General features: G+C 38.2%; 1 protein-coding gene across 1 annotated transcript in view; it reads right to left on the bottom strand.

Annotated features, from left to right (window-relative positions):
* Positions 1-13,343: 13,343 nt before the first annotated feature.
* LOC108908021 (density-regulated protein homolog) overlaps positions 13,344-14,216 on the bottom strand; it is a 78,113-nt gene continuing 77,240 nt past the window's right edge. Inside the window, exon 4 of the mRNA XM_018711918.1 lies at positions 13,344-13,507. Coding sequence (XP_018567434.1) covers positions 13,463-13,507 — 45 coding nt within the window. The 3' untranslated portion in view covers positions 13,344-13,462. The remainder of the gene's footprint in view (positions 13,508-14,216) is intronic.

The raw sequence follows: 14,216 nt of genomic DNA on the forward strand, positions 1-14,216 counted from the left end.
ACACACACACACACACACACACACACACACACACACACACACACACACACACACACACACACACACACACACACACACACACACACACACACACACACACACACACACACACACACACACACACACACACACACACACACACACACACACACACACACACACACACACACACACACACACACACACACACACACACACACACACACACACACACACACACACACACACACACACACACACACACACACACACACACACACACACACACACACACACACACACACACACACACACACACACACACACACACACACACACACACACACACACACACACACACACACACACACACACACACACACACACACACACACACACACACACACACACACACACACACACACACACACACACACACACACACACACACACACACACACACACACACACACACACACACACACACACACACACACACACACACACACACACACACACACACACACACACACACACACACACACACACACACACACACACACACACACACACACACACACACACACACACACACACACACACACACACACACACACACACACACACACACACACACACACACACACACACACACACACACACACACACACACACACACACACACACACACACACACACACACACACACACACACACACACACACACACACACACACACACACACACACACACACACACACACACACACACACACACACACACACACACACACACACACACACACACACACACACACACACACACACACACACACACACACACACACACACACACACACACACACACACACACACACACACACACACACACACACACACACACACACACACACACACACACACACACACACACACACACACACACACACACACACACACACACACACACACACACACACACACACACACACACACACACACACACACACACACACACACACACACACACACACACACACACACACACACACACACACACACACACACACACACACACACACACACACACACACACACACACACACACACACACACACACACACACACACACACACACACACACACACACACACACACACACACACACACACACACACACACACACACACACACACACACACACACACACACACACACACACACACACACACACACACACACACACACACACACACACACACACACACACACACACACACACACACACACACACACACACACACACACACACACACACACACACACACACACACACACACACACACACACACACACACACACACACACACACACACACACACACACACACACACACACACACACACACACACACACACACACACACACACACACACACACACACACACACACACACACACACACACACACACACACACANATACCACACATAAACATGACACTACCCCCGGGGTTTACACAGACGAGCCGGCGAAGCAAGAAGAGCGCCAGAAGAAAGGGCCCTAGCCGGCGGGGCCCAGCCAGGACAAAAGGAGGTCCCACAAAGCGCCTACACCGGCCGCATTTGCGGTCGGGGTAGACGACGGATGGGGCCCACCTACGAAGGCTGTCCAGGCCTACACGAGATGAGGCAGGATAAAGAGGGATAATACCCCTCGATCCCAAATCATTGGGGCCAATTTATAGCCATGGAATAATGGCGGCGGATTGAAGCCGTCCAAGGCACCGTACCGAGGTCTCCACTGAAGCTGTCCAGAACGCGAACCGTGCGTGGTAGAGCCGCTGGAAAAAATGTGTATATGCCCAACGGAACTACTTCGAAGAATTGGTTAAAAAAATTGCATTACTTTCCGGACACCTCGTATATCTCCTGCAAACAGTCTTTTTTTCTATTAATGCGCGTGGAGTTCTGCTAATCGTATATCTATCTAAGGCCATGTTACCTAATGTAACTGAACAATCGTAGTATTTACGGTACCAAAAAGTCAGAGTTTAAAAGCAGTAAATATCATCGACATTAGTTTTCCTTAGATAAATTTCGTCACGCAGCTTTTTGCCTCTGGCCTAAGATACACCCTATGCATCAGTGCAATAAAGATCATATAATTTTAAAAACAGGCATGTGCCTTCCATCTTCTATATGTTACTTTGGCTTGTGTTGAACTGATTATCAAATTTAATGATATGCATTCAAATATTCCCTAATGTACCTATTAACCAAAAAAGGGCTTTTTGTATTTCAAAACTTGGATGTGTTCCTGAAATTTCATAGATTTTAGCATAATTGGAAACATTCTTGGAAACGCTTTTATATGTCGACATCACTCTTGTAACCTCTTATGAATTTGTAGCCACTCGAGGAACTGTCACAGTCGATGGAGCGAGTCGAAGGGCTTGTTTTTGTTTACAAAAATATTTAGAGTACCAAATTGTTATCTTTTCAGGGTTAAGTTCTAGCCTATGTGTCCAGCATTATTTAACTTTTGTAAACACATATTTGGTAAAAGTAAACTAATAGGATAGAAACACGCAAGGGAAGCATTCAATTGATGAAACAACCATAAGCCGTGTGGCTTTTATTATCATTATTACTGGCCTCTCTTTCCCAGTTAAATGTCACACCTGCGGTAGGAACGGACATCGATCAATCCATTGTCGAGTATCTACAGAGATAGTCAAGAATCGCCGTCAAGGATTGTCATTTGCTACAAGTGTGGAAGGCCAGACCACATTGCTCCCAACTGCCCTTCTATTGACGAGTTGACTTGTACCCGTATCGTGTTCTTTTCATTGAGCTCTTTAAAAGTATAAGGAATTAATTTCCCACCTGCAAACCTTTTTATTAACACAAAGGTAGGTAACTCACATATAAACAAAGGAAAACAATAATAAAGAGGTTACAAAATAGGAGGCGCTACAAGTATCTTTTTGGCATACAAATTACTCGACCACTTCGCGAAACTTTTTCGTGTTTCTTTACATTAATGCCCGCACTTTCACTATCACAAGATTCCTCTAATTGATGATAATGGGGGACGTCTTCTACTTCTGTATCCGGATGATCTTGCAGGGATGAGTCTTCAGCTGCCGTAGTAACATCCAGACATTCAAAAGGGTAGATTCGTTGTATAGGACGTAAAAGTTGACCTCGCTCTGTCTTTACCCAGACGAGTCGAATTTTTTCAACAGTATCAAGAATGATCTCGATTATTCGATAGCCAGTGTAAACCTTTATCGATATCGTTGCTTACAAGGATTACTTCTACAAGTGCAATTGGTCGACTTGTCCTTTTATCAAGTTTTAGTTGACCAAGATATTCGCTTCGAAAGCGGTGACGAACATCAAGACTAATTTTTTGTCGATAACGTGGCTTTCGATTGAGTGAATTCTGGTCTATATCACAATCAGGTAAAGCACTATCCACCAGGTCTCTCAAAAACATGGATGGAATAATAGGTACCAAGACTTTCGGGACATTAACGATATAAGTAAGCGGTCGCCAATTTATCACAGATTCACAATCGCAAAGTATAAACAACACTGAGATAAAGCTGATTTGATGGTGCGTCGACTTCCTAGAATCCAGTAAGATTCACGCAACAAACTAAGAAGTATCTGGGGACCAGCATGCGACTTTTCTTTGTGCATTTCTAATATCAGCTTCTCCACAACAGAATGTTTAGAGGGTACAATCATGGCAAATCTAAAATTCTCTAGGTCTTCCCTTCTCGAAATTCTTGTTTTTAGTCTCAAAATACCTTGTTCGTCACATAATGAATTAAAACCACTTAACCTCTTCTCATTTTCACCAGAGAAACTCTGAGCCTGTATCATATTAATATCATAAGTTTCGGCCTTATCCATTTCATCCATAGTCAATTCACCTCTGCGTGTTTCTTCGGGATGTTTGAGGTTGTGACAAAACCTGTATATCCAGGCTACCATTCTTATAGTCCTGGTGTAGCCAGAGAAATGATCAAGATGCTATTCATCAGCCGCTGAACACAAAAGGGTGGTGGCTAGTTTTCCCTTTTTCTCCAGATTAATTTCCAGCTCGTCACAAGTCAATTCGTCAGTTGGTCAACTATCCGGACTTTCGTACAACCATTCAGGACCCTCCCACTATTTTGACTCCAAGCCTCGTGAAGGTATAGGTCTCCATGATTTTGGAGTTAGCGCCCGAATTACTGCTACTCTGTTTCAAAAGAATGTAGCCCACTCTGCTTTCCTATGAATCCAGGCCCCCAACAGTTCAAGAGTCGCTCCAAAAATAGGATTCAATTTCGCTACTCAAATTCTTTACAGTTTACAGTTTTGGCGTATAATTTGGTACCAATTGTTGCAGCCAGTAACTCCAGGCGAGGTATGGTTAATTTATAAAGCGGAGCAACTCTAGCCTTTGCCGCCACTAAGTGGATAGACACATGACCTTCGGTTACAATTTTGAGGAAGATACCACATGCAAAAGCATTTTTACTTGCATCGCAAAAGGTATGGATGCTGACATGACGCACCTGATCAGTTCCCCCTCCGATCTAACATGGGATCTCTATCTTGAAAAGATATGGTAGGTCGCTAATCCACTGTCGAAAAGCTTGCTTCGTCTTAGCATCAACTGAATCGTTCCAGCGCAAATTTCCCCCAAAGACATTGCAGCCATAACTTGGTCATTAGAGTAGCAGGACACATGAACCCAATGGAGTCAAGCAATAGTTGAGCCATTGAAAGAATTAACCGCTTCGTTACAGCTATGCCTTCCAAATCCAAACACCATTTCAGACCGAGTACAGGAACAAACGCCTCTTTCCCGTGTTCTTTTCGAGAGTGCTCCCACCCTCTGAGTTCAAATTTACCCTGTTTTATTATGATTGTTGCTTTTTGAATGAACTACTTCAAACTAGTCTCATCCGGAACACTGATGATGCAATTATCCACATAAAAACTTTTCGACAATTTAACGACATATAGGGAGTATCAGTTTTCTTACACATTTCCAGGTAACAGCCAAGATGATATTCAATAGTTTTTCCCAACAAGAATGGTCTATATCTATAAAAATTTGAGAAAATTTCTATCGCTAGGATGGATATCGATTTGAAGAAAGGCTTTCTTGATATCTGAAGTGACCCCTATTTGATTTTCCCTGAATCTCAACAGTTTCTAAGCAATTTCTTCAAATAGATTTGCGCCCTTCTCTGGACAATCATTGATCGAAAGTGTTCCCTTTTCATGAGCAGACGCATCAAAAACAGGACGTATCTTAGTAGTACTCTTAGGTTTTACCAGAACCCTATGAGGCAAATAATCAACTGGTAAAACTCCTACATTATATGTAAGTTCCTCTATGATACCGATCGAGAGCCATTCTTGTAGAACCTGATTATACTCTTCCGTCATGTTCTCATTGTCTAGTCTTCTGATAGTGGACTGTAATATCCTTTTTGCGGTTATAATTATCTGAGAGTGGAGGGTGTCCTGCGACCCATGGCAGCCTCACTTCATACCTCCCCTGATTTATCTTGCACAGTACGCAAAAAGAAATCCTTAGCATCATCGGCTAGCTCCTCCTTGGTTTTCCTTTCTGAAGGTTTGGTGATACCGAAAACATCGAGCCGCCATAATTCGATGATGGATCCTTCTCTTATCAACAGGGACAAGGTTGTTAATGCCAGATTGGAATCTTCGATGTTCTCCTCAGTAGAAATTTTACCCATGAAAGTCCACCCCAGACATGTCTTGGTAGCAACTAGACCACATTTCAATTTTCTATAGTCACCACCATAGATTTTACCAGCCACATCTGCTCCAAGTCAACGTCTCATGCACCGTCGCTCTATAGTGCATTAAAAGTTTAAAACTTAGATACAAAGTGTCGATAATAATCTTTCGCTTTTATTATTGGGATCGGTTTTCAGCTTATGTTTGAAAGTTTTGACAAAATTCTCAGCTTGCCCATGGCTTTGTGGATGGACCACCGGGTTTCTGGCTAAAGCTTTCGTCTTACCAATTCCTAAATGCGTGGAATGAAGTTCTTTCAAGATGACGTTTCTTAGTTTGTTGGGTATAACTCTCATATGACCCCATGCCAACACGGCGTCTTCCGCCTTCAGCTCGTTCCTCCTATGAAAGATCTTCATATCTTCCGGTGTGTTGCTTTGCCAGGTCTTTCTCGACACACCCTATTACTCGTTTTAATAGCTTGTCTTTGTTAGACTCAAATCTAACCTTATGACAATCAATTGGCCATTCTTCTACGTCCTTGACGTAGTTCAGATACTGGCCTTTACCATCATCGATTACTTCTATTGGCGGGGGGGGGGGGGGGCAGCAGACAGTAAGATTTTCTAAGCTCTTATTTTAAAAATATGTACGGTTCTAACATGTTTCCTAAACTGCCTCCCTTAGAGTTAGAGCCCCATGTTGGATGCCATGTCGTAAAGCTTGATCTTGGTCGAGATTGGTTCCCCACTCCATGCCGTCGGAACTTGGGACGTAGGTGGCAGAGGGTGCCACCCACGAAGTTCGAATCCCACGTTGTACTAGTGGCGGACCATGTCGTGGTAAGTTGTGTTCCCCCTCATGCTCGGTGGGTGCGCCCGGAGGGTTTACCGAGGTATCTGGAACCCTCGAAGCAGCGGACCTTAGCGCATAGCGCACTGTGGCTGCGTCCTGCTGCCTGCTGATTAGATTCGAAAGTGCGCAGAATTTACCTACTTTCGAGAATGGGTCCGCAGAGGCGTGTCGGCAGATACTAGACATCGTTTGGGATGATGTGTTGAAAAATACTGGAGGTCACTCGAAAGCTGAAATACGACAATACAGTCAGTAAAGGTCATTGGTAGCCTCTGTGTAAATATGATCCACACTTAAAGTTATGCATTTTGTTTTGGTAATTAAATGTCTGTTCGTTAACGTTGTGTTCCTCTATTCATTATCATTATTTATTTTTTGCTCACTAATTTACGAATAACTCGATAACAAAAAAAATATCGAACCCTTTTCGGCGTCTAAATGCAGCTACTTTTATACTCCTCAAATTAACCTATAAGATGTTTTTCCAGCTATTTCGCTTTTTTCAAGAACATGTGAAACAACCTAAACTTAGACAAATAACGCCAATAAACAAACACTTTTGTTAGAAATTTCAAACTTATACTATATTCATCAATTTTTTGTGCTGAATTCATTTATGTAAGGAAAACTATAGCATTGCATTTAAAATATTTGAGAAAAATCCATAAAACGGCATTCTTTTGAAATGATAATACGCATTCACCACGACACAAGATAAAACATGAAAAGACCTTTTCAGCAAGGTAAAACACTGGGCTTTTGATGAGCCAATCCTTAAAAAAAATGCATTTTCTGATCAGACATTAGGGGCTTCCCACACCTTTTCCGTCGAGAGTGTTGAGCCGAAACGAGTAGGCCCTTGAATGTCATTGTGTATATAAAAATAAGTCAAGACAAGAAATCGTCAATTCATAAGCAACAAGACATAAAGAAGTGCGAAGGGGACACAGCAGTCAAGCCGATCCTTCACGCAAAAAAGTACAACACACCGCATCGAGGCGAGAGGAAAGGAGCAGATAAACCAATCTATTATAACCCGCAAAAATTGACAGGGCATAAATACGTACGTAGGTCAGCCATTTTCCATTATTTGTTTCATTAAAGGTCCTAATCCTGTAGGTAGGTACTTGCTTTGATCTTGCGTAGTTACATTCACTTTAAATTTTCTTACATATTTGGGTCAATCTGTAGTCATTACATTTCTAGTTGTGAATATAATTACAATGACAGATGAATTAAAAAATCTTGTAACACGACGCGGCCAATTAAAAGGCAAATTAACCCAGTTTATAAAATTTGTAATGATTTGACAGTTGACACAAATCTGACCGAATTAACATTACGATTTAAGAAAGAATGAAGATATATGGGAATAGTTCGACAAAATTCAATCGTTAATAGAGGAAAATGATGTGGAAAATTCAGACAACAGAGCGCCAATCAGTTGAAGACAAATATATTTCAGTAATGTCAAAAGCCGAAGAAATTATAAATCGTGTTTCAAATAAAATTCCCATTAGATCAACGGTTACGAGTTCAACGGCAACGGCAGGTATTGATTCGTTTACCATGAACTTACCCACAATTAATTTGCCAGTATTCAGTGGCCCATACGAAGAGTGGTTGCAATTTTATGAAATATTTAAGTCACTGGTACACGATAACAGAAGATTATTAGGGATACAAACATTTTTCTATATGCGAAGCTAATACGACGTGGCATTACAAATGTTGAGAGATGGGTACGAAAATGACCGAATTTTGATTCATAATCACGTAAGAAACATATTTGAATTGCCGAGTGTAGTAAAAGAATAGCATCATTTATTAAGAAGGGCATTAGACAGCATTACAAAAGATTTACGCGCGCTAAAAACATTAGGCGGGCCAACAGACTCTTGGGTCACCTTATTAATATACATAATAATCTTGAAATTAGACTCAATTAAACACGCGTCGCGAATGGGAAACCTTACCGAAATCTAAAAAATTGCCGAAATTCGAAGAATTTATGACGTTCTTGACAAATAAATGTCAAATATTGGAAGCAATGGAAACAAAAATTGTATCGAATAATAAATTCATTTCAAAAGGCCAAGAAGAACAATTCGTGCATGTATAAACTAATCAGAATAATAAATATCCAATAAATTGTGACTTTTGCAAAGATAATAATCATTTTACGTTTCAATGTCGGAAGCTTTTAGCTTTACCAATGAAATTGCGTTATTTAGAAGTAAAGAAAGCGGGTATCTGTACAAATTGCTTAAAACCCGGACACGATTCAAATAAATGTACCGGCCGAAACTGTAAGATTTGCCGCAAGCATCACAATACCATATTGCATGATTATAATTTTCAACAAAACGCACGCACAAATAATATAATGACGAATTAGATAATAATTATCAAAACACAGATCGCTCAGCAAATAAATCAAACAGGCAGTCGAATACAACTCAAAGTCAAATACAGAGGGATCAAAACGGTAGTAGTCAAATTGAGTCAGAGTCATCGGACCATGCACTTACTATTACTTTAGCTTCACATCCAAAGAGTCAAAACACTACCTACTCAAGTTTTACTAGCCACCGCAATAGTTTATGTCACAGATAAGAACCAACAAATAAAATGTCGTGCATGTCAGATGCAGCAAGCCAATCGAACTTCTGTACTTTAGATTTATTCAAACGACTCAAAATACAAGGTATTCGTATTAACGTGCCTATTGTTGGTATCAGCAACACTACTTGTAATATTTCATATCAAATTAAAACACAAATGCAATCAAGTAACGGATCTTGTAAATTGACATTACCATTCTGTCATTGATCAAATTACAGGCTATTTACCGCAAGCTTCATTTGATCCTACTGCATGTAACATACCAGACTACATAACACTAATCCTAATTTCTACGAATCCGATAAAATCTATATTTTATTAGGAACCACAGCATTTTTCGAACTATTAAATAGTCACAGAATTAAATTAATGATGGATTACTTTTACAAAGCACACGACTAGGTTGGATTATAGTTGGTCCAGTTCAAACAATAAGACAACCGATTTAGAATTAGATTCTAAATGTCTCATAGCAACGAACATGTTAAATAACCAGGTGGAACGGCAAATCGAAAATGTTATAAATTCCGATTCAAAATTATTAACTCGAATGTGAAATCGTCTTTCGCGAAAATGTTGTACAAAATAGCGACGGTCGATTTACAGTAAAATTACCATTTAAAGAATGTGTCTCAAAGTTAGGAGAACCATTAAATATGGTAATTCATAGATTACATGCAACGGAAAGTAAATTATTAAAAAATTCCGAACTTAAGGAAAAGTATGTCGAATTTTTACATGAATACGAAAGTATGGGGCATATGACAAAAATTAATACTAGTAACGATAATCCGAACGACATTCAAAATTATCTTCCTCATCACGCGGTAACAAAAGAGACAAGTTCTACAACGAAAGTACGGGTGGTTTTCGATGCATCGGCCCAGACATCGTCAGGTTTTAGCTTAAATGATTTATTTTAAGTAGGTCCGAATGTACAGGGCGATCTTTTCGACATAGTGACTAGAATGCGCACTCATAGCATAGTTATCGATGCTGACGTAGAGAAAATGTACAAAATGATCGATATATACGAACCGCACCGTGACTTTCAGCGCATCGTATGTATACTATAACATATGGTACATCCAGCGCATCATTGCTTGCAACGCGCACATTGCATCAAATAGGGCTAAATTGTCAAAAGGACTATCCAAATGCAAATACGGTCATAAAACACGATTTCTACATGGATGATTTAATTACCGGTTCATGTACGTTATCAGAAGTAATACAATTAAAAACACAAGTAGAATCTATTTTATCGAAGTCAGGATTTACACTTAGAAAGTGGATGTCTAATGATATGCGGGTACTACAAAATAATGACAATCATTCAATCAACAATAAACCTTTTCAGATTAAAGACAGTCAAGAAGCAAAAACCCTTGGATTGCTGTGGGAAGCAAATAATGATACATTAAATTATGTTATCGAATTACCTTTACATTTCGAAAATATTACTAAAAGCATGGTTTTGTCGTATATCGCAAGAATATTCGATCTGTTGGGTCTTAATTATTCATCAAAAACATTTACATGCTGGTGCACAATATATTTTATCGGCAATTAGAAAACAATTCTGGCCACTTGATGGTAGTAATGCTATACGAAGCGTACTCAGAAAGTGTATTACTTGCTTTCGTATTAAACCGATCATTGCATCTACCCCATTAATGGGTAACTTGCCTAATTGTCGAACAAATCCTTCACGTCCATTTACATTTACTGGCATAGCCTACGCGGGACCTTATTTAATGAAAGATGGTTAGTTACGTAATAGAGCATTAGTAAAAATCTACTTATGTATATTCATATGCTTAACCACTATAGCCGTGCATGTTGAATTAGTAACTGATTTAACTACAGCAGCATTTTTAACATTTTCAAAAGATTTGTGTCTTGCAGAGGTTTGTGTGATCATATTTACATAGATAATGCTAAATGTTTCATAGGGGCAAGTAATGAATTACAATTACAAGGTGTTATAAATAACGCCTCCGAACATGAATCATATGTGTCTTATTTTTCTAACAATCACATAATCTGGCATTTTATACCACCACGGTCCCCACATTTTGGAGGCATGTGGGAGTCTGCTGTCAAATCATTTTAAGAGAGTAATTGGTGACAGCAAATTGACATTCGAGCAATTTTATACCATATCTACACAGATGGAGGCAGTGCTTAACTCTAGACCTATCGCACCCTTATCCAGTGATCCCGCTGACCTACAAGCGCTTAGCTCTGATCATTTTCTCATTGGAAGTGAGTTGACAGCTCTTCCGCAGGAGAGCATATTAGAGATACCCGTTTCCAATGGGCACTGAGAACGAATTCTAGCTTAGCCTTATTTTTAAGTTTATCATATAGAGCATTTATAAATTATTTCCAGGCGGGCGGCATGTTGAGCCAAAACAAGTAGGCCCTAATGTGTCACTTTGTATATAAATAAGTCAAAAAAAATAGATATAACGTCTTGTCAAGATACGTATGTATCATTCATTCTAAAAATATACAATTAAAAAAAAAGATACAGTCCACTTATTCATCAACCATAAAACAGAGAGATAGAACAAAATGTCAATAACAAAAGTTATGCGCAATGAATCAGGCTATCCATATTTAATATAACTGAACAGGAAACACTTTTGAGAAAAATTCAACTCTATGTTTTGGTATGTAGATTGGGGCCCCCGAAATTCTAGGGCCTATACGTTCCCTAATATCGTACCGCGCCTACCTTAGTGGGACATCCTGTATATAAAGGGTGATTCACAATTGGTGACCAAAAACGAAACCTCGTATTCTTTGGTGCATTTTTTTTGGGTGTCTTTTCCATAAAGTTTTTATATTCGTTAAAAAGATACAGGGTGTTTAAACTTCAAAAAATATTTTTAATTTCTTTAAATAATTTAAAAACTAGTAAGTGAAATAATTTGAAATTAGGAACATGTATTTATGTAAACATTGGCCAAAATCTGAGGACTTTTTCTGAAATTTACATGCTCCAGTGATGGAGATACAGGGTATCGGTGGCATATTTTTCTAAATAATTGAATAGTACACCACTGCTTTACGGTAACAACCATGATATTTTCGGATTCGTCTTTCAATTTTCTACAAATTACTACTCTCTTATGTTTTTTGAAAAAAGCCTGATTTTTGAGTAAACTTTATGAAACCAACTGAAAACACTTACTTAAATGACATGACATGACCAATCATTCGGTTATTTATTCGAATAAAGAAATTAATTACACTAGTGTCACTAGTCATTATTTTAATGAGTTTGAGTAAATGCTCAAAAATACCTCAGTTTCCACGAAAACAGACGCGACATCTTTTTAGTAACGAAAATGTAGGTAATTCTTTCTTCTAACTGCTCAGAATGTCAATGTTGTTATCGCAGCCTACTATGTAATTTTTTTAACTTTGACTTTGTTTTCAGTTCATATATCGGGTGTGCAATTTAACACTCCCGCTGCCAATATCTCCAAAATGAAGAAAATTATTTTAGTTTCGGAAACTGGGGTTGTTAGGTCCCTCGAAAAGCTTCAAATTGTAGTTAAAACTGTTAGTTCAAATCTTTCTGTATAGATGGCGTGGCGTTACTAAAAAATTTGTTTATCCCTGGAACGTGGAAATGCAGTTCATCTGAAAGATCGTTAATTTTTGAGAAATATTTGTAATATAAAGTTTTTTCCAATATTTACTTATTTTCAAGACATGTCGACTTCAATATGCAATATACGATGTAACAGGAAAATCTATTATTTTATCTAAATCACACCGAGACAAAATATTATTTTAAAATATTGTTATAATGACTTTATTCACACCACGTACTAACCAACAAACAATAAATTATAATAAAAGAAAACGCACCCCAGCACCACCTCCTCATAGTCTTTGTGTTCGTCAACACCACTGTCATCAGCCCCGCCACCGCCATCACCAATAGCAGCAACAGTACTACCCCCGTAGTCAGCATCATCATATTAACAATTTTTAAGATATTATTTTTAATATATTATTCTAAAATATAAAAATAAATTGATAAATTGAATAAATAAAATATATTGATGACTTTATGAAAAAAAATATTAAGTCAATAATATTTATTTGAAACAATATAAATTGCATAAATTACAACTCTACTATAATTAACAAAATAAAAAATACAAGTTATATTACTAAATAATTATCATAAACATCTTTAAAGTTATCTCTTTTGGTCACCTAGGTCCTCAATAAGATCTTCATCAATCTAAAACAAAAAAATACGTTTAATAAAAAATGTTTCTATTACTTGTAGTATATATCGGGTGTTTCGCATAAGAACTGACACAGAGCTGGGTAATGGAAGCCAAAATATGGTGATTTGACGCAACTTGCCTTTATTTTAAGCTGCACCTCTGAGAAGTTATACGCCTTGATAAGTTTCAAATTTCGATCAAAATCAGTATCTCAGTTATACATGAACTTAGAAAAAAACAAATTTTGTGCACGGTGTGACTGTACCAAGAGCATTAATCGACATTAAGAAGAATTCAATTGAAGCATTTTAAAGGGTTGTTAAGGGTTGATGCACCATTAAAATGTGATAGAATTTTTTAACCCATTGACAGACTTAAATTATTACTTTATTTTACGAACAATAAAATTAATTCTAAAACTTTTATACATTTTGACTTGCGCGCCGCGCCGCTCGGGCACTTCACTGTGCGCCGACCCCGTGTACATATTCATCACCTCACTTTTTGAAATATTTTAGCAATGATTTTGAAACTACTCTACTTCATGTGCTTTATACAAGTAGAGACCTGTTGCGGCGCGGGAATTTTATTGCGATATTCGCAATTTCAAAATTAGATATTATTTAAGTAAAGTAGATTTATTATTATTATTATTATTATTATTATTATTATTATTATTATTATTAATATTATTATTAATATTATTATTAATATTAATAT

The sequence above is a fragment of the Anoplophora glabripennis genome, unplaced genomic scaffold (genome assembly GCF_000390285.2).
Source record: "Anoplophora glabripennis isolate ALB-LARVAE unplaced genomic scaffold, Agla_2.0 scaffold225, whole genome shotgun sequence".
Classification (NCBI taxonomy): Eukaryota; Metazoa; Arthropoda; class Insecta; order Coleoptera; family Cerambycidae; genus Anoplophora; species Anoplophora glabripennis.